This window comes from Dermacentor silvarum, chromosome 2, assembly GCF_013339745.2.
Source record: "Dermacentor silvarum isolate Dsil-2018 chromosome 2, BIME_Dsil_1.4, whole genome shotgun sequence".
Taxonomy (NCBI): domain Eukaryota; kingdom Metazoa; phylum Arthropoda; class Arachnida; order Ixodida; family Ixodidae; genus Dermacentor; species Dermacentor silvarum.
The window spans coordinates 196,277,951-196,299,759 of record NC_051155.1 but is presented as its reverse complement, the minus strand read 5'-3'; the positions used below and the strand labels follow the sequence as shown (position 1 = coordinate 196,299,759).

At 43.2% G+C, this 21,809-nt stretch overlaps 2 protein-coding genes across 2 annotated transcripts; one reads left to right on the top strand and one right to left on the bottom strand.

Annotated features, from left to right (window-relative positions):
- Positions 1-2,399: 2,399 nt before the first annotated feature.
- On the bottom strand, positions 2,400-4,192 carry LOC119442390 (probable transcriptional regulatory protein Tfu_2096). The gene has a single exon (XM_037707252.2). It carries the CDS (start codon positions 4,070-4,072, stop codon positions 3,125-3,127), a length of 948 nt encoding a protein of 315 aa, XP_037563180.1. The 5' UTR covers positions 4,073-4,192; the 3' UTR covers positions 2,400-3,124.
- A 130-nt stretch (positions 4,193-4,322) lies between these two features.
- Positions 4,323-20,820, top strand: LOC119442389 (28S ribosomal protein S29, mitochondrial-like). Its single transcript, XM_037707251.2, has 13 exons — positions 4,323-4,408; positions 4,528-4,649; positions 4,715-4,819; positions 5,488-5,596; positions 7,884-7,976; positions 9,325-9,461; positions 12,648-12,728; positions 12,807-12,886; positions 13,092-13,170; positions 13,584-13,643; positions 14,771-14,884; positions 17,536-17,650; positions 20,619-20,820. The coding sequence occupies exons 1-13, from the start codon at positions 4,390-4,392 to the stop codon at positions 20,702-20,704; spliced, it is 1,200 nt and encodes a 399-aa protein (XP_037563179.1). The 5' UTR covers positions 4,323-4,389; the 3' UTR covers positions 20,705-20,820.
- The last annotated feature ends 989 nt before the right edge of the window (positions 20,821-21,809 follow it).

Here is a 21,809-nt window from a genome sequence, read left to right as displayed (position 1 = left end):
TATTCCTTTTTATATCGTTTTTGTTACAGACCACTGGTTATATATAATCTGTGCATTATATGTCAATTATGGTTAATTTTGGCTGGGATGTCCATCTGGTCCACGATTATTTTGCATACTTTGAGTTGGAATTTCTGGAACAGTAAACAACCAACAAATTTATAAGGAATCGATGAAAGCAGCAGAGAACAGATTGCATCCAAAGCTTGGCAGCTGCAGTGGCCACACTTTGTAGTTTGAGAATATCTGCTTTAACAACTTGTTTGTCCGAAGCTGGAGATGTCCCCCTCCTCATTCCACTAACAAGTGCTATTTATTAAAGACACTCATGCATATTGGCACTTATTTTCTTGCTTTTGCTGTGCTTTCTAGGCAAGCTGATTCATTGCAAGTATGCCAACTTTAAGCAAAATTGCAGTGATCGCTTTCCTATGCAGTTATTTCAAAACCCTGTGGTATTGCAAAGAGCCGAAAGGAAGGGCTTGTACCGCAGTGTTTAGTACCTGTCGCAATGGACTGAGGCACGCTGCCTTGCTCCTGTGCATTAGAATTGTGCCCATTTTAGGGGCGAAGCTCCTTAGGGTGTGGGTCTGTCCCTCCTCTGTAGTAGTAGTAGTCGTCGTAGTAGGTAGCCACGTCTACTTTTATGAGAAAAAAAAATTCCGAGAGTTGTGGCCGTAGCGGAATCGAATCAGGGACCCCTCGCTTCTGAACGCGTGGCGCTAACCACTACGCCACGAAGCGCACATGGACAGACGCACCACGATGGCAATAAATACCCAACATTAACGAAAGACTGCGCGTTTCTAACGCGTTTGTGCTAGCGCGTTACGGCCCGTGCAAGAAGCTGGTGTAAGACGCTGTGGCCTCTCCGCCTTACCCCCGTATTCATAAACGCTGATGGCGTCGGCAAACGCGGTGCACGTTCCGGCATGTGTAAACGGCTGCGTAAGACGCTGTGGCCTCTTCCCCTTAGAGTACTGCACGTTTCTAACGCGTTTGTGCTAGCGTCCCCTTAAGCGGGAGATGGTGCAATTATAATGAAGGGCGCTGTTATAAAATAGGAATGACGTCACATATGGCGCGTGTCATTGGTGGAAGTCAATCGTTCGATTTAGTGCGGCGAGACTGGGCGAATTACACGGAAGATTCACGGTTTACCGATGATTCCCTCCGGAGCTTCGCCCACTCATCATCATTCACCCCGTGGATATGCGGTGTTTTTTTTTTTTTTCTGTTGCTTTTTGCACTCCCTTGAATTTCATTGAAACCTGTAGCCTTAGGCTACAGGTTTCGGCCCACGTACAAGTAGAATGCTTTCATTGTGTACTCACTGCACATAGCAAATCATTTCTTGCCCATTGTACAAGTTCACAAAGTCAACATTGTACTTAAACTTTTTCAAAAACAATCGCTTGTTTCTGCAATGAAATTCATAATATTGAAAATATATGGTAAGAGCGACAAATTAATTAATACAAGAAATTGTGAATAATAAGAGCTATGGGAGATCTTTGCAGTGAACACATGTATCCATCTTGCTGTAATATTACCTGGTTCCCTGAACTACCATGAAACTTCCTGCCTAGAGATTTTATTTTTGCTGTAATATTGAGCAACATTAAATTCTGCATGCTGACGCCGATCACTCCTTCCTACAGAATCTTGCACGTTGCCTTCACATTCATATACAAGAGAGATACCATAGCTTTCTCCGAGCTAGCAAAAGAGGTGCACTCCACAGGCATCACGGTAGAACCAGAAAGTTGCTGCTTCCCAGAAATAGAAGCAGTAAGCCTCAATAACAGTAAAGACTTCTGAGCAGTACAGAAGACGCTCGTAAGAAAAAGGAGAAAAAAAAAAAAATGTCAGTGTAGTTAGCACTGCTAACCATCATGCACGAGAGAGTCAACTGATTGTTTTACCTTTGCCTCTTATTGTCACTGTACTCAGCAATACTTAACACAGAACTGAAACAACTCTTTCTGTGGCTGTGGTGTGAAACAGTTGACAATCTTGAGCCATTGCTGCTGACCAAATTGAAAGCCACATAGTACTTATATGCTTTCTTGCACAGCTTCCGCAAAAAATATGTAGCTTCTACGCGCTGCAGGAATCAATGTTACGCAAATCATTCTGCAGGTAGGTGGCTATCCAGCATCGTTGGGTTCTTCAAAGCGTTGCTAGTGACTAACGTGTTTGGGTAAGGCAAGGAATTGTGTGTGTGATGACAGCTTCAAGACTACATGACCGATTTTTTGTACTCCGGCCGATGCAACATAACCTTTTCTGCTATGACTTGGGCCGATCCCAAAGGTGGCACTATGTCACACAGAACTTATGTAGCACTAGCCAGACTTGTATATATCTTAAATACTCTAGTCAAAATACCATATTTTAAATACCTTTGTAAATGGTATTTAAATAAAACAATGTGAAAGGTATGAGCAAGTTTAAAGAGATAAGCATGTAAATAAATGTAAGGGTGCTCCTAATTTCATTGACTGCAGAAACCTTTGTTGCATTTCAACAAGTTGAAAATGGAATATTGCTGCAGACCACAATGCTCTCTTTACATTTATTGCTGACCTGTTATATGCTTTATAGAATGAAACATTACATTTCAAGGCATAACCTGTGCAGTTGAGGCAATTCATTACAGCACAGCATGTTGTGAAATAAGTTTAGTAGATATTACAGCACAGTTTGACAAAACTGAACAGATATTAACGTGGACAGGTGCAGCAGTGGTTTGAGCTTCAATGTATCTCTTCCAAGTCATGCTTGTTCTTTCCACATGATTATCTACAACATAATTCTGCATATCACTTCCATACAGGAACTACAGCCCCTCAATGTAGATCAAGAGTAGAGCTAGCGTGTAACAAGCCCACATTTTTCATTGAACACTGGCACATAACTTTTGGCTAATTGAGGCACAAATAATTAAAATCAACATGGGCAGTTATTCCGTGACGTCTAAATGTACCGAGAAGGTGACATGCAACAGCACAGCACACTGCTCTTAATGAAATGAGTAGTAAGTTTATGTACACGGCTTCCTTGCAAACCAGAAGTTTTCATAGATTGAATCATATTTAACATTCACCTTCCATTTTAAAGGCTACGCGATGTTGGTGTGAACCGCGACGATGTCGGAGTGCGCCTCAAGCTCGTCGCAAAGTTTACCGACTACTTGCAAGTGTTCCTCAGGGACAGTGATGGGTACGTGGGGTACGAACTTGAGGCCACACTCGGCAATCACGTAGCCGTTGGAGGACAGCGCTTTAGAAAGGGCGAAGTAGTCGTTAGGGTCGCATAGGAACTCGCACATCTTGGACTCGCCGTCGATCTCGATCACGTCTTCGGCGCCGTGCTCGATGCCCACCTCAAGGGCAGCGTCGGGGTCCAAGGTGCCGCCGTCCTCCCGACCTGATACCCGCACGAAGCCCTTCTGCTGGAACTGTTCCTTGACACCGCCTCGCGCTTGTCTGCACGTGTGCTTTTTGAGGATCTGCTTCAGTTCGTTCCCGAACCTGCTTATGTTTCCCGTCTCGACGTCTAGAATAAGGAGCACACCATGCTCCATAATGATTTCATAGTTTGCATTCTTCAAGTTCTTCGGCTTGTCGACGCCAGCTCCCCGTCGTATCGCTTGCTCGATGCTCGCGTTGGATACGACCTGCGTTCTCTTCGCACTCTCGATCGCGTTCGCCAGCGCGCGGTTTAGCTTAGGATCTGGGCTCCCGCCGCCGGCTTTCACAGCGACTTCGATCTGGCGCATGTACTTGTCCGTCATGGACATTTTATGTGCGTCCTTGGCTGCCTTGATGTGACGGACGTTTTGCCAGTGGCTGTGCCCGGCGTAACGTCGGCTTTCCCAAATGTGACCGGCGACGTCCCGTGGTGGCCGAGAGAGCCGATTTAGCGCCGGCACGCCGGCACGAGAGGTACTCACAAGGGCGAGAGAATGTGCTGTCCTGAATGTGTTTGTCACCAAGCGCTGAGCAACTGGAGATTCAGTAGCGCGAAGGACATTCAAGGGCAGTCGAGAAATAGCGTTGGCGAGCATGGTTTGCCAGAATGTGATTTACCAAGCGCCGAAGAAACACCTTCAACCCTTGAGTTTCTGCTCCCACGGCGCTCACCACGGCAAGACCACGGCTACAAATCACCATGCATGCAAAGAACGGAACCGGAAATCCTAAAACGCGAAGAACCAACGTAATCAATAAAATGCTTAAAAATTCAGAAAGTAAAACAGAAACAGTTTTTTTAGTAAGAAAAATAAAATTGAGAAAAAATAAACAAGAGTGAAAATAAGAAACGCAAGTATAGAGGGCGCATGAGTCAGTAGTGGCGGCAAGGTGGCGGCGTTCTGCAAGCAGCATGGTTCTGAAAATCAGCCGTGAGTCTCTGTGAAATCAAATCAATAATTTTTCCCGTCATTTCTTCGAGCAAGCGCCGAAATTCATTGCGAACGCGAGTTTACGCAGCATGTTCTTTCTTCTTTTTCTCTCCTTGAAGGCTTGCTGCTCCGGTCGAAACCAGGGAGACATGCGCGTTTGTGCGCAAAATGTTTCGCTACTCAAGTCGCTGTTGCTCCTGAAAATAGTTTACCTCACTTCAGAACATTGGAGTCTAATCCTGTAAGGCTGCATTATGCGCAATGACTTTCATTGCACAGTGATGACACCCTTGCACTTTCTTGCAGACAAATCACACCATCGATCACGAAGCGAAGTTCTACACCGTCCCTGAACATGTACAGAAATCACTTTTCGAAGTTTACAAGGTGCCGAAGAAGTTTCAGGTGTTGGTAAGAACTTCGTGCATACAATGCGCGTACTAAGACACTTGATGCGTGGTTCTCTGAAAAGCGCACACGACGTGCCTACTTCGCAAACGAAGATTGAAAGAAGCATAGGTACAGTTAAGGATACGAAGTCCGAAGAACTCGGCTGTAAGTGTGTGTTTGTGTTGAAGGGGGGGGGGGGGGGGGGGGGCATTTTTTCGTTTACATATGTTGAGTCAATCGGATAATTTTAAAAACGAAGTGGGGAAGGAAACTTGTGATGGCAGCAAGTTGTCAAGCGAAAAGTCGCAGCAAGCAAGCAAGCGAAAAGTCGCAGTTTTAACAGCACGTCGTAAATGTCGACATTGTTTAAGTGCATGTTTATAAATGTGCCTGCAACCTCAGTGCTGTGTCAAAAATATGGTGCCTGTATGAAAATACAAGCCCTAATTATCAGATGAAATGTGCACAACTTCTTGTGACTGAACTTATTGTGTGTGATTATGTGCATCATTCAAAACTTGTATCTTTCAGAGGCCGAACACAAAAATGTTGTACACTCAACATTTCTTGTGCATGACAATGCTATCCCAGCGTGTGAAGTACTATTTTTTATTTTAAAGTAAAGGAGAGCTATGTTAAATAACCATAGTGCACACCTTGCAGTAACAGTTGTTTTGCCTTCATTTCAGAGTGAAATGTTTGCAGAGATGTCCATCATGGTGCGGCAGCCATTTCTTGAAGTGAAGTCGTACATTGAGTCATATGACTATTCCCTCCCGGCCCTAAGGATCATGCTTTGTATCCACGTGTGGCATTTCAGTGAATGAAGGGAAAGTGCTGTCTGTATCACTTCATTTTTGTGCACTGCAGTACTAGAGGTGGTGTATGGATCTGAGGTTTGAGGTGCAAGTTCCCGAGGTATATAGAACAGGGAGTATTTGCATGATGACGTGAGCTCCTTGTTGTCCATTCATGGCTTACACAATGATCGGAAATAAGCTAGAGGTCAGTCAATCAGTTTAATGCGGCATTAATGCCTAGCCCTTCACAGTGCTAGCTGTACAACATTATGGGGGCTGTGGTGGAATCAGTACACATTTATACATCCCTGTACTTCGTTTTTCAATGTAGGATAGCTGTTATGCGGTGCAGTATAGGCAAAAAGAGAGTTGCCTGTGGATTGTATTTGCCAGCTAACGAACTTCGTGTAACAGTTTGATCAAATTTGGTGTGTTTTGCTTATGCTCAAACAATAGGCAATAGGCACAGTACAGATCCTGTACCTGTGGTTGCAGTTCTCTACTAGACAATACACTGCACAATTAGCACATGCCAACTTGAAAGATTAAGTGCGAACTTTCTTTGTCATATGCATTTAAATGTACTGAGTGTATGTACACCCTTGCAATAATATCACGTGGGCGTCGACCACGCGGCGTCTCAGTGGCCTTGTAGCGGTGGGGGGTGGCAGGATCGGCGCCAGTACGCGTGAGCGTGTAAGGCGACTTCCCGTTTGAATGTGTTATGCCGCAGCGTTCCCTTTAGTGGTGCCTCTCGCCTGAACAAGGCTGCTGACATGCTGTGTGGTCGACACTCATATGATATTAATAAAACATTGCAAGGGTGTACATGTTGGAACACAATTTTACAGAATCTGCAATCGCAGGCCAAACTGAATTCTTGCACCCTCTGTTGAAGAAAGTGCCTGGTATTGCACCATTGTCAGGCACACAATCGCTAAAGGATGCACATGTGCACTTTCATGCCTCAGCACCAAGCACTTGCATCGTCAGAGGGCGCAAAAATTTAGTTTTGCAATGAATTGAAGATTCTGCACAAAATTTTTCCCACCTGTATATTCGCTCGGCACTATTAAGCACAAATATGCTTTATTGTTCTGTCCTGAATGAACATGTCGAAAGTTATGGTGATTGAATATCATATGTCCTTGCATAGTTCACTTGACTGAGTTGCTACAGCGCTTCGAAAAAAAAAAAAACCTTCAGGTTTTTTTTATTCTTGAAGTTAAAATGATAATCCAAGGAGAACTGAAACATGATGGCACATCCTTTCGCGTTTAGAGCTTGAAAGGGCAACCTGTTAAGTGAGGGTGGAAGGGTGGTGGGGGTGTCCGACTTTTTGCCTTAAGTGTGAGAAGAAGTAACAGTGATAGCTGTGTGATAGTTTGCACAGTACAGATTCTTATATTTCATTGGCACTGCTCCTGCAATGTCTATGGCAGTATTGTCCTTGGAGAGCGTTAGAAGAAAAGTCACAGATATCTATCTGTAGGGCATACGTACAATGATAGTCAATTCCGTAGGGCATTTCTCTTTTTGCTCAAACACCACAGCTGCCTACAATCTCCTCTCATGATATCTGTTTGTCTGTCTTTCTTACCAAATTTTGTAATAAGAACACAATTCACTGACTAAACACTTGCTATCACTCATATTGATGAAAGATAAATTGAAGATAGAAACTATAACTGTTTCCTGATAAAGTAGAAAAACAGCTTTTTCTGTTGTATTCTAATAGTTGTTTATAATTGACTAAAGTTGGGGTGTGCATGGCAATAATGGCGTAATCTTTAACATAAACTGATGAAAAAAGTTTATAAATAGATGCCTGTCACTTGCGAAAGGAAAATATTTTCAAAGCTACATATAAGCTGTGTGCCAACTACCTAACAACCTGGTTCACCGTACAGTGCCTCCCCTATACCTACCATTTTCATAGCAGAAGTGCTGGTTGAAAACTGGGTATTTGGGGACCGTGGCAAGTACCACAAAGATGTTGGCCTATGGAAGTGACATTTACCATCACCTGATAACAAGGATTGCGTGATTGTTGCATTTTGACTTGAACCTGTATCAGCAGCTCTGTTACACACTAAGTTGTGGGACATGATTTTTTTTCTTGTGGCATACTGAAATTTGTTTAATTGGTTCAGATTACTGTTTTATTGCCTTGTTTCTTTTTGAAGAAATTATTAGTGTTTGAGACATGCACTAAGTGAAGTTTGAGGTATGTCAATTAAGCTGCTGAGCTGGAAAAAAAAAAAAGCCTTGACAGTATCGTCAAGATGGCGAAATGGGCTGTGGGAAAGCACTCACACAGGCCCATCTGTTGCACTATGCAGCGGTGAACAACTGGATTATTGTTTCTAAGGAGTGGGGTGAGTATTCTGCTTGATATTGCAAACCTTGCATTTAGTGTATGTACGAAAGGATTACTTGTGGCTCACCATTGAAGGTGGAGATCAGTGACATTGAGCGCTTTTGCCTTTATACTTGATTGAATTTTATTCACTTGTTCATTTACTATCAGTTTCAACATTTTATGGGAATGAGATCAGCAAAGAAGTTGAAAATTTTTGCAGCCTGTGCACCAGTAGCGCACCCAGGATCTCTTCCAGGGGGGGGTTGACAGTTTGCCAATACCATCTAAACAGCACTAATTTCGATTTATTCACGGGAAATTGTAAAAAAAATGCGCTTTTTGCGAGTGTGCAGACGCTTGCGCATCTTACATCTTAGTTGCAGCACTCAAATGCGTAAGGAAAGAAAAGGGGTTAAACAAAAGGGGGGGGGGGGTTAAGTCGGCCTCAGGGGGGGGGGTTACAACCCCCGAATCCCCCCCCGTCGGTGCGCCACTGCTGTGCACTCAGATTTGCAGCTTGCTTTAGCATTTGTGGATGACCCATTGTGGTACTGTTTTACTGGATGTAAACACTAAGTGTTTGGGATGTAAGCTTTTCCACATTTTTTTTTTCTTCGGTGTAAGCTTTTGGCATTCACTGGTCCTCACAAGTTTGGGAAGGAGTAGTGTTTGTATGTGCATGTGTGTGGAGAGGGTAGCACAAGGAGCTAGAAAGAAGTTATTCAGTAATAATGAATAGTAAAAATGGAAGTGGCCAATATACAATATATCTTAGCAAAAGAACAACCATTACATATTTGTACTAATGGAAAAGTAATTACATCATGAAATGCTCCCATTTCTCTAATTAGTCAATTCATTTGGATTAGAGTCCATATTTTGTATACAAAGCCCCTTTTTCACATTATGTTTAAATGTTTTGCTTTATGTTTAAGGGCTTTTTTGCAGTTTGCCTCACTAACCTTCTTTGTAGTGTAGATGAGTCACACTAGCAATGCTGAGTTATAACAGTACATGATTATAGCAAGTGATGACTCGAAATTGTCATTAGTACCATGTGGTCTACATTGGTGGCAGAAATAACTTGTATTGTCTTATAGCAGTTTTGATACCGCTCACGATCGAAAGTGTACAATGTGACTAGGGTGCCACATAAGGCTCTGGCAGCTGTGATGCTACTAGGGTTGATTTGGCAACACCGGCGGTTAGTGTGTGTGGAAAAAAAAATGTAAAAAAAGGTGACTTGCTCTTGCAAAGGTAAACCATTGTTGTGTGTTGATGGCAGGAACGGTCTTGCCTGTATTTGTGATTTAACTATGACTTCGTCTGGGAAAATAGCACTGTATTTGACTGTTTCTCTGTAGCTGCCCATTGGATCAAACGGCCAAAGGACAATGCCCAGAATGCAAGTGATGAAGCACTGATGGACTCGCCCATTGACGCAGCTGTCTGGATGCAGCATTTTCGAGTCCTCAACGCTGCACAGCTGAAAGAGCTCAACGTACGTGAATTTTTTTCTTGCTGTTCTTTTATTCTGTTTTACAGTGCTGTTGCAGCAACCAGGTGCAGTGACCGTTGCATATGCAGAACCGCACTGCACATCTACAAAGCTGGAGCTGCTGCAACAAAGAGCACTGCGCTTTGTTTTGAATTTATGTGCTCTGTTTACAACCGAAGGGAACTGCTGGTTTACTGTTGGTATCGCTTCTGCTTGTGAGCTCAACATTAAGCACTGAAAAAGTGTGTGTTACTTTGTCCAAGTGATACCGCTTTTTATCAACTTGGTAATTGTAATGGTCTCAGTCAGAACAGGTTTTGTTTTCTATTTGTGTTAGAAACTTAGTAGCCCTGTTTTATTTGCCAAATTAAAGAAAAAATGTGTGCACAACATATCACACTTTTGACACATCCAGCATCTGACAGGTTAGGCCAGTGAAGCTGCTTAATTAAGGTGGGAGGCCGCACGAAACTTCTATTTTTTTTTTTTAAATCAGAAGCCAGGATTTAAATGACTTTTTTGTTCCTGAGTAAGCATGTCTTATTTAACTTATACAGTAGAAACCCGCTGTTACGTTCCCGGGTGCTGCGTTTTCCCGGCTGTTACGTCGTTTTCGGCTGGTCCCGGCACAGCTCCCATAGAACCCAATGCATTGGTAACCCCGCTGTTACGTCGCAACTGTGGGACCGTTCCCGCATCATACGTTGCGAACTGCCACACCGCGCCGGCCCTGAGCGGCTATTTTGACTTTTCATGTCGCTTGGCTTGGTTGCTTGACGATGGCATTGGACGCCCAAAGTGCTGGGGGCGACATTTATTACGTATTTTCGGTTTCCGCCAGCAAAAGTATGGCCTTTGATATCCGCTTTTGCTATCTAAAGATGATATCTATGACGCGTTGCGGCCCTAAAATTGGTTTTGGCTCATAGATGTTCCGTATAAAGTCCAAGGGCGATAACGCCGTCGCCGCGTGCCGTATGCTTTCTTTCGCGCGCGAGACGCAGTCGTCGGCTCCCCTCGCACGCTTTCACTCGCACATACAGCATACGTCGCCGCGCGCCGTATGCTGAATGTGCGAGTGAAAGCGTGCGAGGGAAGCCGCGCGGCCGTATGCTGAATGTGCGAGTGAAAGCGTGCGAGGGGAGCCGACGACCGCGTCTCGCACGCGAAGGAAAAGCAGGGAGGAAGCGCGCCTCCTTCCGTTGCGCTCGAGGCACCAGCAAGGGGGGGATAGCGGGCAGCGTGGTGCTCTGGCATCAGGCGCGCGGTCCCGCGGGCTGTATCTTGAAAGCGATCTGCGAGAAGGCAGATTCTACGCAGTGTAGGTGCGTCGGCGGCTCGTGGCTTTGTGTGTGCTGCGTGTTCTTGGCGCTCAGTTTGGGTTGAAGCGATAGACAACAGCACGAAGGTCACTTCGCTCGCTTCTGCAGCGGCGCTTAACTGCGCGTGCCCGCGCTCATCGAGTGTGATGTGTTCATGTTTGCCTGTGGGCGCTGACACCATGTTTGTTAACTAGTTAATAACCGAATGTTTACAATTTTATACAGACGATAAAATACTATTCTTACTTTGTATAGCTCATCGCAATCTATACTTTGGCTGTCGGGCGAAACTACTTTTTGTCGCACGTAAGAATTAAAATAATATTGTGTGCAGTTCAACACTACCATTTCTCAATTTTTCCTGTTTCCTGGCTCTTGCGTTTCCCGGCTCTTACGTTTTTTTTTTTTTGCGGTCCCGTGAAAAACGGAACAGCGGGGTTCTACTGTTCAACTACTTAAAATGCAAAAATGGTTCATTTTGATTTTTTGCAGGGAATTTTTGTCATAAAATGTGGTAAAAGTGCTACCAGCAATGATAAGTAACTAATGAATTGCTGAATTGAGTAAAGCTTTGGCATTTATCTAGCTACGTGTGGCACCTATGCCATGAATTGGGATAGATGCACTAGATATTAAGGAAGTAATATTTAAAAAACTAAGCAAGGTAAAAAAATATTGCCAATTTGAACCAAATTTATTTGCAAGATGAGCTGTAAATACAAAAAGATGCATCAATTTCTTTTGTCTTAGTTCATTGCACACATCTTTATTTGAGGAATGAGTGTACAATGTTTCATTTCAAAATATCATTCAGAAAAAAGTTATCAAGGTTTGCGTAACATGAGGTGGACCAAAATCTTGTTTTGAGAAAAACGTAAACAAATCTTTCACACCATGTGAAAGATGTCAGAAACAACACAGAGGCCTAAAGTGCATCAAGTTAATAGCTGGGGCCCCCATGAGATGCACTAGAGTCTCCTTTTGTTTGTTTGGCGGCTCGTCAACAACATAAAATGAAAACAGTATTTTTAATAATATTTATATAAAAGAAATAGTACTGATTTTTGAAACCAATGCAACGCGGTTTCGTTTTCGGTTGCAAAACTCGCTAACTTCCAAACTAATGATGATACGAAGATAATTTCTTTTGCAACATGTTGCTGAATGTTCGGGCGTACAGAAAACGTAAAGAAAAGAAATAAAAAAAAACCCTTGTGCAAACGTATTGACTTTTGAATGTGGCCTCTCACTTTAAAGGTACACAATAGAAATATTATTTGAGCAATATTGGTGACTTACCCTTTTACAATACCAAAAAAAGGACACTCCTACCATGAGAAGATGCTTGATAACCCAGAAAAGACGCGAAAACGAAAGACGTTTGGCGACGCTGCCTTGAAGTTCCTGCACCAGCCCGCCGTGACGTTGTGGATTTTGATGGCGGCTGCTCGGGCCCAGTTAATTATATATTGGCAGACGTGGAATACATTGTATTCTAAAGAAGCCAGGGACTGAACGTGGCAAGATTCAAGAATGTTTGTTAAGCTGTGACGACCAAAATTTGAAAAATTATTTGAAACCCGCGATGTCACATTGAAGTACCCGTGCTGGGGTTTTGGCACAAAGTTAAGGAAATAGACCTTCATTCTTCAATTTCTCTTCTTTCAAAAACCTCTTGCCATGAAATTAACAAAAGATAGAGTCTTGAAAGAATAGTTTGTGGGTATAAGCTGAATTAGTGTTTCACTTAAGTGTCCGTTTAAACCTGCAGTTTTTACCTAACCTTCCTGATTGCAAATTGTGACAAATAAAATATAAGTAAAGTCAATGGCTTGAGCCATCTGATAGCCTTCTTCCTTTTGTGCAGCTGACCACCACGCAGACTTACAACTGGTCTGAACGAGAAGCTACACAGAAGGGAGAACCATTGACAAACATAGTGGATCATGTGAGTATTGATTGTACAAGAATTGCACATACATTGTGCTTAGCCATCACATGACAAACAATGTGTACAAATGCCCAGGGAGTTGATCGCATGAAGCACGCATGCAGCTGTATGGCTGCTCTCCTGCAAGAGATCAAGATGCACACCGACTCTGGGAGGTCAGTCCTCTGCACTGTGATGTCGTCAGCTGGCTTCTTGCTTTACATTGTACAGCTGACCCACAGATTTTATTTCACACTTTCTGCATTTAGATGCATGCAGGCGAAAGCATAATATAAGTTGGGCCGTATGTTTTTACATTTTGTGTAATGAATATTAGGCCTGTTATATTTTCAAACTTCATATTTTTGCTCTTCGTTCAAGGATGAAAACCATGGTCATTGTCAAAGGCGTCAACAGCTTCTGGCAGGACACCTATCTCCGCCGGATCGATAAATCTTACGTGAGTGCTTGCTCGTACTGCTCGTACCCTTTCCTGTTGTGGGGCTGTGTGCAGCTGGCATTGAAGCAAGCATGTTGCCAAACATTAGATGCTGTTTACTCGTTTGTGGTACTTTCATTGGTTTTCTTTACATGTCACAATGTCACAGTCGAACCTTAATGTAATGAACACAGATATAACAAAGTAAACCTAAAATGTTTCTTGCTAATATCAGCACGTAATGAATATGTGCTCATAACAAATAATGGATATAACGAAGGTATTGTTATGTCAAGCATGACTTCATTATAACGAGGCTTGTGTATAATGTTAGTGTATGGCCACAGACAATATGGTTGCTCTATTTGACAAGTCTAGTAAAGTTTTGTGTGCTTGTGATGTATAAAGTTTTTAACCAGCATTTTGCTTTCCAGATTGCAGCGAAGGACCTGACTATTGTGAGGAATTTCAAAGAAATTCTTAAGAATGACTGGGTATGTATGATTATTTACTAAATAGTCCTGAAGTCCACAAGGGCGTGTCTATGATAAAGAAATGCCTGTCTTTAATTATTTTATAACTTGAAAACGTAGTATCCACTTCTTTGAGAAATGCAAACATTAATAAGCAGAAGACAAAGTAATAACTGTATTACTATGCACATGATAGCGGACAACAGCGTATAACAGTGCCCGAGACAGTGCCACGAAAGGCAGTCTCCTGAAATGTTGTGACAGCTTTCCATCCACGAATGCACTCTAGTGGTGTCCTTGTGGAATATGCTGCAGCCCTCATTTGACACCATGTAACATCATTTTGTTGGGCTTGGCAAAGAACAAGCTGGCAAACGAACAGGCTTTGAATCAACTTGAAAGATAAAACCAAATTTCTTCGCTGTAGTTCTTTGGAAAAGGTTGTGGACACTGGATAGTGTACATTGATGCTTGCACATACTGGAGACAGCACATAGTTTGAGACTATGTAAAATTTTATCCTCTTTGCATAGAATCAAATTGGGTTGTAGGTTATTAGAACTTTGATGTACTTACATACCTGACAACTCTCCCAAAGTTTTCATAAATGTTATGAATGCGGGCCTATCCTACTATTTTACTTACGTTTTGCAATTTTGCCAGAAAAATTCTGTTTGCAAAAAGTTTTCGTCAGTCTCAGACTATTTGGAAGTCTTCAGATTGTGAAAGTACGTGCCTCCTTGGAGCAAGTTTATTCAGACAAGTTACTGACGCTAGTAAAATCGGCAACAATGTCGCTGAAAAAGTAACTGTGATCTAAAGAAAGGTATGCAGCTTGTCAGTTTGTGCTGTTCCAAGTTTGCTGCTGCTTATGCACTAGATCGAAAGGCAAATAATCGTTAATGGCGACTGTGTATGTATCCACAAAATGTGTGTGCTGATAATAACCTTTAAACATTGTGTGTAATCCCTCCCACCTTCCGGTTTTGTGCCTGCGAAATTTTTAAGAACTTAAGGTTTGCAGGTAAGCAGGTATGTACTTGCCAGAATTCCAGAACCTTTTTAATCATGAAGACCAGTATACTTTAAAAAGATGTTTACTTGAATAAAAAGGCACTGTGAATAATTCCTGCTGTTGTGTCTTGCAGAGGAATGCAGCCATAGTCGTGAGTGTAGATCAGGCTGCCATGTCCTTGAAGCACCTTGGATTCACACACGAGAACGTACCATGTTACTATCCGAAATACCTTCTGGGCCTTGAGGTAGGTCACAACTGGCTTCTCTGTGTTTCCACATTTTGTTGCTCATGTAATCCATGTCAAACATAGCATATTGGTGTTTGCACAGAGAATAGAATAACATGGCTGTGTTGACAGCACTGAGATGACATCTGCTGGCATTGTGAAGCCAGTAGTTAGCTCCGCACTTCAGTAGTGAGGCACCATTGAACTCAGTGTCGAAGCTAGCTGCGTTTTGTTTATGAGCAATATTTGTCCCACATGTATCATAGCATGCTTCGAAAGTAATTTCTTCTAACAGTGTGGCAATTTCTGGCAAAGGAAAGTTTGGAATCCTTCATTCAATGTTCCAAATACTTCATCAGTAGTTACCATTCAGTCAGCCAAAAATTAGCTTCAGAAGCCCCTGTCACAGTTTTTATACACTAAATTCAGCATTTGTGTTTTGTTGGTTAATAAAGTGAAGAAAATAAAAAGGGCACTTACAAGTTTCAGCTACAGACAGAATTACCTTTAGATCAAAATGAAACATGCACTGCGCATGCTCTGCATTACATATCTCTTTTTACTTAAAATGAACAATGCAGTCATTGTTCGTGTTTGTCCTTCAGATACTGTTGCCAGTGATCTTGGTGTGACTGAAGCTTTTTTGAAAACCTGCCATGGTCATGTCTTTGCATGTTGGAAGCTAATACCGTATTTACTCGAATCTAGGCCGACTCCGATTCTAAGCCGACCCCCCAAAAGTTCGAAGTCAGAAAAAAAAAAAACTTACCTCGAATGTAGGCCGAACGAAAAAGCGAGGACAGCATTCGCAAAATGAAACAGCATTTATTAAATATGAACATGCCGAGCTCATTCTATGTCACCATCGCTGCTAGCCTCGTTGCTATCTTCCTTACTGCTGACATCTTCAAACAGTGCGCTATATTCAGTACCATCCAGCGCATTAAAGATGCTGCATTTTTGGAAGGAGAGCACGTTGCGGCGCACGCAAAAACCATCTCCCGTGGCCCCCTCCAACGACAGACCGATGCCGAAGTTCCGCCCGGCTTGAACGTTTGACGATGCCTCTACGGCTGGCACAACTACTGTATTTACTCGATTCTCACGCTTCCTCGATTGTAACGCGCACCCGTTTTCCGTGAGGAAAAAGTCCTTTACCAGTACCGCGCACCTCATGCTTTCAAACTGAAATACAACTTTCTGTCATTTGGAAAAATAATTTCCTCCCGATGCACTGATGTTGCGATGAATAAAAAAAAAATGTCGCAGTTTCGCCGAAAGGCGATGCATCGAATGCGGTAGCAAATTAGGAGACCGCTATTAACAAGCACGGTGTCACGCGCGCTCAAGCAAACATGAACACTCGCTCGCTGACCGCAGAAACGAACTGTCAAAACGCTGGAGACGAAGCGCGCCTTCGTGCTAGCATGCCTCTCGCTTCAACGCGGCGAAAACACGGCGCGCGGCGGACTTTACCCGTCGCAGATTGCTTTCAAGATAGGGCCAAGCCTGATCGTATCGCCGGAGTGGATCGTCGCAGATTACGTCCTGCTTCGGTCCACTGAAACCGTTCTGCATTGCTTTGCTGGCGAAAATCCTCTCCTTCTGTTTGCGCCAGTCCCGCTCGCAAGTTTCGGATTCTCCGAACGCCCGTGATGCGGCCCGATTTCTGTCCGTCTCCGCACAGATGATCACTTTCCTTTTAAATGCGGCATCATGATGAACTCGGTACTTCATGCTGATAGATAGAGCAGACGCTGAGAACGTGAAGACAGACGGTAGACTATTGCCTAAGCACGTGTACTGCAGCACACGGAGGAAGCTTCCGCATGCTACGGTAGCTAGGCTCGACGCGCGTGCGAGGTGGCCATTCTGAAATGCCGACGCAGATTTAGGGTCGTGTTGAAAGTGCGCGTTAGATTCGAGTAAATACAGTATTCGTTTAGAAAGCGGCACTATAGTGGCATCGCCCATTTGGTGCCATCACGATAACGCCACACCGCGCGCCGATGCTGCACCATATGATACTACCGATACGACGCAGGTCAAAATGGCGACGTCGCTCGTGTACTTCAGTTGGCTACTGGCGCGGCTAGTAGCGGCTGCGATACTGACTTTTCTAGATGGCGCTAACTATGCACCATATTTATCAGTTTCAGTTAAAAACTGGCGCGTTTTTTTAAATCCTCAAATCTAAGCCGACCCTAGAGTTTCGTATGTGATTATTTGAAAAAAAACTATCGGCCTAGATTCGAATAAATACGGTACATGAACTTTATATATTTCTATGGTACTATTCGGGCATTGCTTTTGGGGCATACAAAAACGTTACTGCTATCATGATGTTTACTGCAGGAAAAAATTTAGTGGTGTAAAACACAGGAATTCACTGAATGCTGGCATGGAGTTGCATTCCTCCCTGCTCTTCTCTTGCTTATCACATGTATGTTACAGCATGAGAGTTGATTTTGATAAACTGAGCCGTTTAGGTATAATGTACAGCTGGCCAAATTTCATTTCGTTCAAGGTCTTTTAAGCCAGTATGTAAGGATACATTTTCTACTTGAAGTGTGCCCTGCTTGTTAGGATTTGTTCCAGTGTTGCACTATAGCTGAAAATAGATTATCTTGATTACTGCAACTAACCGGACACTCTTGTTATTCCAACAGGGGTTTGAGTTCTTTGAACCATTTATACCGGTTCATGTGCCCAAATACAACGAGAAGGAAATTGACAGTTGCCTTGACTACTACCTTGATCGTGGTTATATTCAAAACCCAAACGGTAAGACTTTCTTTTTTTCCCAACATTCTTTTAGGTAACTTAAACGGCATAAACCACCTAAGGTTCGTGTCTGTGTGACCCCCATTTCACTTTTCATTTGCTTGCATGTGTAGCTTAAGGAGGTAGCTTAAACCCTGAAATGATTTGATAGTTTTGTACAAATGCACTGAGTCAATAGGGAAGTTCCTCAGCAGTTCCATCTAAGACAAGAAAAACTATGTTTGAAAAAGACATGGGAACACATTTGGTTCAAATAAACCAGAAGCAAGCAACACTCGCGTTACTGCGCAACATTGTACCTAACGAGGCCGGACATAGCATGGCCACGCTGAATAAATGTTTAGGGGAACTGAGCAGCTTGAGAGGAGGGAAATGTTTAACCGCCTGTCTGAGATAAACTTCTTCTAAGAAAGCATTCCGTGAGAGTTATTCTTCACGTCTAAGCAGTACTCTTGGGTACGACTAAAATTGTTTCAAGGACCCTTTAAGTGCATGCATTTGTCACTTGTGCTATTTTGTAAGGAGTGGCTATATCGACAAAGTTTCGTAGCACAGGACAAATGAGGATGGGAGTAGTGCTTTTGCTTGTCCCACTTGTTTTCCTTTTGCTTGGTCTTGAAGGGGACACTAAAGGCAAATAAATAGTCAAGCTAAAGTGATAGAGCAATGCTCTAGAACGTCTAAGGCGTCAATATAATCGCGAACAGAGCTTTAGTAATCGAGAAATTGAGGTAAATGCAGGACACGATAAGAGACTCCCCAGGGACATTCAGGTACTTACACGATGACGGATGCACTCCTCAAAAAAGTTATGTCACTAGTACTCAACCACTCGGATTAAAAAGATCATTTCATTGGATAGCGGAGGGAGGCTGCGTCAACTCTCGTGAATTGCTGGCATCATTAAAGTTGAATCTCTCTCTCTCATTGGGATTATAATGCGGAAGAAAATGCTACTTGCCTACTTCTATTAGATTCTTAGAAAAAATAACTTTTTGGCGTTACCCTTGATGGGTAGTATAAAGGTTTCGTTTTCACTCGGTTCTTCGCCGCACACTTTCGAGTTTCAGTAGTTCCGTTATCGCGCAGTGCTGCGCAGGTGTTATTGGCTCGCTAAACTCGCACTTGAATTTGCAAGCAGCAGTGAATGCCACGTCCATGTGATGTCGCGGGGAGCCCGAATCTTCCACGCGACGGCATGTCCAGGCGGTGACCAGATTTGTCGACCGACGTTGCACTGCTGGAGTCCTTGCTGCTTTCGCGCTCGGAAAATTCGGTGTTGAGGTCGCCATCGTGGTACGCAACGACGCCGGCAGCACGAGTCCTCAGCAGCATGTCATGCTCATTCGAGCTTAAATGGCTGAAATAGAGCCCACCATTGCGAGCCAATGTGCCGTTGTCAGTCATCACAAGGTCCATTGCGATGAGCGGTGACGATCATCATGTTTACAATTCAGCGCATGCTTTTCCTTCCACTTTCGCACTACTGTTGGCTCTGTCTTGGCTCTGTTTCTGGCCGCGCATCTGCGTTTTCTGCAAAAAATCCGTAGAGCCTCTGCGGGTGGTGTTTTACTCACCTGCGGCACAACGTCACTGTGAGACTCCTCGCTCCGGAGGGCGGGCGATTTGAACGGCGCTAGAGGTACGCGTACGTTTCAGACGCAATTTTCTCATAAAATAAGTATTTTCTTGGCACGAAACAACCGTTTCGAGGTTTCTGTGATCGTATTTTAACATTCCACGTTGACTTAATATTTGCCTTTAGTGTTCCTTTAATATGCTACAGTGATGGTTGGCCCATACCAGTTTGCCCAGTTTATACTTTTGCTGGAAACTAGGGAAAAACACGTGTGCACATTTAGCCAGGGACATAAGTGCTTGGCAGCTGGGTAGCAGAGCAGTAGGATATTTCTCACTTGTGATCTGAGTTGCCTGGTTTGGTATTTGTAGTGGCAGTCATGCAAAACGTGGGGGGGGGGGGGGGGGCGAAGGCGGCAGACAACATGCTCAAAGCGCAACGCTTTTTCAAGGAACTTTGCGCCTAGCACCACCTTTGAAAAGTATGAGCTCAGTGCTCTTAAATGTATTGCTGTCTTACTTAATTGCTCTGCATTTTTGCACAGTGTGTAAATGTATTAACCAGAACAGAAATGCATTTTGCTGCGGCATTGGAGTGTTATTTCTGGAAACTAGTTGTTAATAAAAGTTCATTAGTATATTTTAGATAATACTCATAATCATATTAGCGATTGCAGAAATGCATATGTACACTGCTACTACAAAGTTTAGTCAGTAAAAACTGTCTTGAATCCCCTAATTGAGATGATCTGAAGTGTTGTTGCAGTAATGCATGGTATACACTAAAGCTATGAAAATCATCGCCTCCACGTGTTCTTTATAAATGCTGCGTACCTTAATCAGATCCATGAAACGGTTTTCTCTCTTTGGAGAGCAAAGTGGAATCGAGATAAAAAAAAGTGTATGCTTTTTTTTTATTTGAAATGGAACAAATGATGTGAAGCACTTAGCAAAAGGAATTGGGAACCAAATGACTCAATTATTTGTAAGTGTCAATTATATGAAGGAAAGCACAGGTACAATTAAAAGCATTTATTTAATTGAAATGTAGGATTAATAAGGGAAATGGAAATTAAAAGTGGACAAAAGGACGACCAGGCACAGCCGAGAGCCAGACCCACAGGCTTCTCTGTATGATGCTTTCGATGCTCTGCCAATAAGAGCTACAGCAGTGTCCCTCCCTCCATCCATTTTGTTGGGTATTTGTTTACTAAACCTTAGCAATGGGAGCGTTAGCCAGCGCCACTCACGGATATGGTGGTGAATGTGGAACATGCTGTACGAGTTTCTGAGATGTTGACATGGCTCTGAGCCACCATGTTTGCAGACAGCTCAGTGCCCACTGCCAGTCATATAGACTGTGCTTAATTTCTGAATGCATTTCCTGCAGGTTGGACAGAAGAAGGCAAAGCCGAGTTGAAATTCTTAAGTGGTTACAACCCCCGAGAACTTGGAAGGATCTGTCGCTGGCGGTGACTGGCACATCACTTAAGCCAGGCAAAATGAACACAAGTAAACTTTTAGCAATGAATATATGGAATGCGTTCTGCCTATGAAATGTAATGTAAAATAAAATAATGATGCTAGTGTTATCGGTTCATTCATTTTTTGTACACATGCAGTACCGCACCTATGAAGGAAAGTACTCGCAGCATGAGAGGGCCAGAGCAGGTTAAGTGAACGAAACTTCATTAAGTGGAAGCTTTACCTGAGAAGCTATCTAATTAATATGAAGTCTGTCTGAAAAGTAATGGGACTGGTTTTACTGACAATTTGTTTGTATGCCAAATGGCAAGCTGCATGGCATCACCTTCAAAGTATGATACCCGAGCAGTCTAACACACATTTCCCCATGCTTTTCTGCCATGCCTCCATGTACTGCTGGATGAATTTTTCTGGGTTGTTGCACAGCTCTTTCGTTTTGGCTTTTCGGATGGCCTTCACACCTCTGGGAGTAGCGCTGTTTGTCCCACTTTTTTTCCTTTTCTGTGTCCTGATATGCTACAGTGATAGTTGGCCCATACCAGTTTGCCCAGTCCATGCTTTTGCTGGAAACTAGAAAAAAAGATGTACACACAATGCTATCTTTTAACCAGGGACATTGGAAGTGCTTGGCATCTGTTCTATAGGGGGCGGGTATTTGTCACTCATATGATCCGAGTTGCCTGGTTTATTCAGGTTGGGATTGGCATGTCACATACTCAAAGCACAAGCCTTATTTCAAGAAACTTTGACCCTAGCATCAGCTGTCAACTGTCGGCTGTAACTGTCAAAATGCCTCCCCATACCTTTACTGACCAAAGAAATAAGTTATTTGTTAGTGACGGCCATACAAAGGAAAGCACAGGGAAAATTAAAAGCGTTTATTTAGTTAAAATGTAGAATAAGTAAAATGGAAATGAAAAGTGGACGAAATCACAACCTGTCCTCGCTGTGAGTCAGACCCACAGCCTCCCTGCATGATGCTTTCGATGCTCTGCCAATAAGAGCTACAGCAGCGGCTATCCCTCCATCCACTTTCTTGGTTGTTTGTTTTCTAAACCTTAGTAATGGGAGCATTAGCCAGCGCCCCTCACGGATA